We start from the raw sequence: 5584 nt of genomic DNA, 5'->3' as shown, positions 1-5584 counted from the left end.
GGTCTCCCTATAGCCCCAGCTGGCCTAGAACTCACTATGTAGACTAGGATGGCCTCAGTCTCATAGAGATACACTTTCTTCTGCCTCCGAAGGGCTAGGATTAAAGGTGTGTATCACCACACCTGCCTGTGTGTTCATTTTTTATGAGACGTTTTCTGTACCTTACTCTCCTTCCCTCCCTCGCAGGCAGCTGTTATAAGCAGGCAGCTTTCTGTTGGTGATATGAAACAGGCCCAATGGAATCCTTATCAATGGATAGATAAGAGTATGATTCTGTCAGTATTTCAATTTTTCCATTGATGTATAAAAAGCTGCCCTAAAACTTAGTGCCTGGAAACAGCCACTGCCTTGCTTTCCTCAGGATTCTCCAGGTGTGTAAGTTGGGCAGTGGGGGCAGAAGTTACAAAAATGGCAATATTTACTACATGATCCTGGTAGTGCAGATGTAAGATCCTTACAGGGGTGTGGAAATCAATAATTCTAAATATTTACATTATTTAAATGTTTTATTCTATATGAAAATTAAATAGACCAAGAACTGTAATAGAGTATCAGAATGAGTGAAAATCAGCAAAGAGCTTTTCTTCAAGGAAAAGCAATGTGTCTAAAAGATGTAAAAACTCACAACCCCACTTTCCCAACCATACCTCAGTTCTTCTTTTCCTTCACAATGAAACTTCCCAAATTAGTGTCTACAACTTGTATTTCTTTTTTCTTACCTTCCCTCCTTTCACTGAAGTAGAACTCATGTAAGTGATAATCAGTTTCCAAGATCAACAGATTCAGCAAATCATTCCATCTCCTCTGCTAACACATAGTATTTGAACGAGGGTTTTTACTTATCATCATCACCCAGGCTAGATTGGTCTATTGTGGTTCCAGTAATTGTTTTTGAGAATTTCTTGCAAGAGTACACTGCATTTACATCACTTGCAGCCTTCCTGCTCCCCTTCCAGATCCTTCCACCCCCTTCTCGAATTCATGACCTCTTCATGTATAATTATTATTGTTACACACATATATCATATCATATATATCACCTACCTATCTATCTATCTGTCTGTCTATCTATCTATCAATCTATTATTAATTATTATTGTTACACACATATATCATATCATATATATCACCTACCTATCATATCATATATATCACCTACCTATCTATCTATCTGTCTGTCTGTCTGTCTATCTATCAATCTATTACCTATCTGTCAAGTCTCCTGAGTCTGTTTAGTGTTGCTTGCATGTACGTGGGTTTAGAGCTGACCATCTGGGATTGGATAACCTATTAGGGGCTCAGGGATTAGGGGAAATTTCACAAGGCCCCACCACTAGGTGAAGAACTATAGGCAATCAATTGTGGTTTTCTTCAGTCATGAGCCACCTGATAGGATATCCACACCCAATAATTTTAAAAGGACAGTAAGACATATTTAAAAAGCTGCATTCAAAAATATTGCATCTTAGTCATTCACCTGAGTTGGACAAAATAAAAATGAAACAATAGCTCAATAAATGGCTTTAAAATGGATTCATGAGATAAGAAAAGAGTCAGCATGGCTCCTACATAGCTCTTCAGTGAGCAGAGTCAATCTTAGTGTGGAGGCAATCGGAAGTCCATGGCTCCTGGACTCATGTTCATGGAGATTACAGAATGATTATGGTGGAAAACTCTCTAAACCCGTGACTTAGAATTCTCTCAAGCATGTGATTAATCAGAAATTTGGGTAAAACAGAGATGTGGCTCACAGCCAGTTCATTATGAGAACCTGAAGTGGGCTCTGGCATTGGCCAGAGATGTGGTACACTGGCATCTGAGCCTATGGAAGAATCTGTTGCGGATGAGGAAACTCCAACTCCTTAATTCTCTTCAGTTTTCAAAAGAAATATTTTACTGGGTTCACTCAGTGTAGGGTAACTAGAATGCATACCAGGCACCAAAGCATGTTAGTGAAGGAATTTTTAAAAACAGGTGGGTACTTGGTCATGAGAACTGAATTTAAACAGATGTAGAGACTGCTTTCAGCACTTGTGGTTTACATGAACACTGAAAATTGTTTAGGAGTAAAACCTGAGAAAGTGGGTTGACGATAAAAGAAAATTGATCCTGACTTTCTATGAGGATGCTCTTTCTAATGGTAGGAACCATCTATATATGAATGAAAATTATGTAAGAGAATAGAGAGTTTTATTATTTTTGGTTAGACTAGTGCCTGACAATAGGTGCGTTATTGTTGGGAGCTATTAGTATAAGCACAGCCATTTTGTACACTGAGCTGTAGCAGGCTTGCTTGTTTACTTTATGATCTTTCCCCTTGACTCAAGAGTTTGTGTTTTGCACACAAGTACCGAATTGTTCTGCCAAGTCAGGAGGAATGTGTTGATAATTTAGGGAAGATAGTTAAATGGTTGTATTCACAAGTATTTGACCATTCCTTGACCCTCAGATAGAGGTGGGAAAAAAGAGCTGCTGACGCTAATTCAGCTAAGCAAACTGTGGCTATCTGATGTTCTACTGTCTAAGAAGGCTGAGCTAAAATAAACCGGGGCTGCAGTCTCTACTGACAGTCCTCCCAAGTATCTTTCTGTGTCTCTTGTTTTTCTTTCATCCTCACTCCCCCTTTCAGGTGCTGTTCGTCTTGGCCAGCTGGTACTGGCACATTATGGAGTAGTCTATACCTCTATTGTGGTTGGATTTGATGAGTGTTGCACTCAGTTTTTCACTCAAGGATTTTCAGTCAAGGATTACATTAAGGTCATTTTCTGAAGCTTTAGTAGTGAATGCAGTGAACTAGGAAATATTACTTCTCTGGTCCATTCACACGTTGAAATGCTCTTGGCATAAATGACCCCAGTATTTAAGACTCTTCCAGATTATTGTAGTCATTGTTTATTCCAAGGCTTTTCATGACCAAGACATTCATATTTGAAATGTTTTTGATGTTAGAATCATGCATGCATTTCATATTAATATGTCATTTTAGGATAACCTGGTTTAAATAGCCTAGATTCAATCTCCCTTCCTTCCTTCCTTCCTTCCTTCCTTCCTTCCTTCCTTCCTTCCCTCCCTCCCTCCCTCCCTCCCTCCCTCCCTCCTTCCTTCCCTCCCTCCCTTCTTTCTTTCCTTCTTTCCTCCCTCCCTTCTTTCCCCCTCTTTTCCTCCCTCCCTCCCCTTTCCCTCCTCTCATTCCCAGTACTGAGGACTGAACCTAGGGCTTTATGTATGCTAGGCATGTGCTCTACCACTGAGTCATATTCCTAGCACTCTTTTACTTTTTCAGTATAAAACAGGATCTCAATGACTTTTTGAGGCAGAGCTTGAACTCACAGTCCCCAGCTTTAGCCTCTTAAGTAGCTCAGATTACAGGCCTGTTTCACCAGGCTTGGCTGTGCTTGTGTTTTAGACAGGTCTCTGGTGGCTGAATTAACTGTGCACTCATCAAGACAACCTCTCCCACCTTTTATACTCTGAAAATGACCCAGGTTTCATCCCTTCACTTCTTTCCTGTGTTCTGGTTTAGAGTAGTCACCATTTCTACACTGTGTTCTACACTTCCATGTTTCCTCCTAAAATGAGCCAATTCATAATTGCCTACCAAAATCTTACTCCTCTTTCAAAGATGTTGCCATTGTGCTAAAACTCAGACTATAGGTCACTGCTTCTGAGAGAAGGCTATTCTTGCAGCCAGTTTGATGAAGGTGCTTTTGACATCCTTGTTCCTAAGACTATAAATGATGGGGTTCAGCATTGGCATCACCACTGTGTAGAACACAGATACTATCTTTTCATGCCTCTTTATAGATTTGGTACTTGGCTGCATATAATTAAATATTCCAGACCCATAGAAGAGGATAACAGCAATGAGATGGGAACCACAGGTTGAAAACCCCTTGAGTCTTCCTTCTTCAGACTGTATCTGGATTACAATGGAGATGATATTCCCATAAGAGATGAGGATGAGGGAGACAGGTGCCAGGAGGATTGCCACGCCCATTGCAAAGATGGCCATTTCTGTGCTGTAGGTGTCTGCTGAGGCCGCCTTCAAAAGGGCTAGGAGTTCACAAAAGTAATGACTGACTTGGTTCTGCCCTCTATAGGGAATATGGAAAACAACAGTGATGTCTATCAGAGACACGAGGGCCCCATTGGCCCAGGACCCTAAGGACAACTGGAGACACACTTGTTGGGTCATGATGGTGGAGTAGTGCAGGGGCTTGCAGACAGCCACGGACCGGTCATAGGATATCACCACCAACAGAGCACACACTGTACACCCATTCTGAAGGCTGACGATTACTTGTGTCACACACTCCCAAAAAGAAATACTTTTCCTTTTTGCCAGGAAGTGGACCAATACTTGAGGAACAATGTTAGTAGAGAGACAGAGATCTGCAAAAGAGAGATTTCTAAGAAAAAAGTACATGGGCGTGTGAAGTCGAGAATCCATAGAGATGAGGATGATGATGAGTAGGTTTCCAGTACAGTCAGCACATAAATGATGAAGAAAAGAATAAACAGAAGGATCTGAGTCTGTACATCTTGTGAAAGGCCCAGTAACAAAAACTCATCTACAAGAGTCTGGTTTCCTTTTCCCATTGAGAAACATTACACTGTTTACCCATTTGCCACAAACAAGAAGAATAAAATATGTTTGGATTTATGACAAGTCTTGTAGAAGGGGCTCCTGTTAGAACAGACATCCAACTGGAAATCTCTAGAGTAGGGTTTTAAAAATCTTTTTGATTTAACTTGTTCTAATTGATACAAATGGGTATTTTTATTTTGCTTGCAATTTACATCAACTTAACTTCCCCCCCAAATCCTTCTTATAACTACTTCTACTTTTTAAAATAGATAAAATACAATATAAAGTCTCCTTGACTAGCTCTGATATGAAAGTTAGAATTCACATACAAAAAAAGAAGTTAAATTTTTTGTGCTTTCTGGATAGGTCTAGACTAGGAAACTATGAAGGAAATAGGAATTGAGTCTATGATATAAATTGAAAAGTTTCTGTGAAATAATATTTGAATAATATGAGAAGATCAACACCCAGGATGAGAAAATATTTGAAGAAAATCCTATTGCATGTACTATATTCAGTCCACATGAAACACTATAAATTTAAGTCCAAGAAATGATGGGCCAGTGAATCTACATAGACCTACAAAGAAAAAATGCAAATAGCTACTCAGTGTTAGGAAAATATTCAATATTTTTATAACTCAATAATTAAAATCATGAGAGATATATTATCTTGTCCACGTAATAAAGTTATAAATAGCAAAAGTCACAATTATAATAATTAGTGCTTTATTGAATATCTAACAACAGGTATTATTTTAATGATGACACCTGCTCAATAACATCATTAAGTCCATACTGCTAATCTTGTCTGGCAGGGAAGGAAACTGAGGTACAGAGAGGTTAAATTTTTTTCCCCAAACAAGCAATACATGGCAGAATTTATTAGCAATACAATAATGATGCAATGAAAAGGACACTTGCAAGTCCAAGTGGGTAAGAACAATAATTGACCCAATACAGTAGAAGACTTAAATTTTAAAAAAAGGTTTTGCTT

The 5584-nt window shown here is 39.0% G+C and overlaps 1 protein-coding gene across 1 annotated transcript; it reads right to left on the bottom strand.

Moving 5' to 3' along the window:
* Positions 1-3655: 3655 nt before the first annotated feature.
* Positions 3656-4616, bottom strand: LOC103748883 (olfactory receptor 2D3). The gene is given in 2 exon segments (XM_017802835.1): positions 3656-4482; positions 4485-4616. Coding segments are annotated over 2 exon segments (942 nt in total). The 5' UTR covers positions 4600-4616.
* Between the last annotated feature and the right edge of the window lie 968 nt (positions 4617-5584).

This window comes from Nannospalax galili, unplaced genomic scaffold, assembly GCF_000622305.1.
Source record: "Nannospalax galili isolate Female #2095 unplaced genomic scaffold, S.galili_v1.0 scaffold426, whole genome shotgun sequence".
In the NCBI taxonomy this organism is placed as follows: Eukaryota; Metazoa; Chordata; class Mammalia; order Rodentia; family Spalacidae; genus Nannospalax; species Nannospalax galili.
The sequence above is the reverse complement of the archived record's forward strand: the minus strand, read 5'-3'. Positions and strand labels throughout refer to the sequence as shown.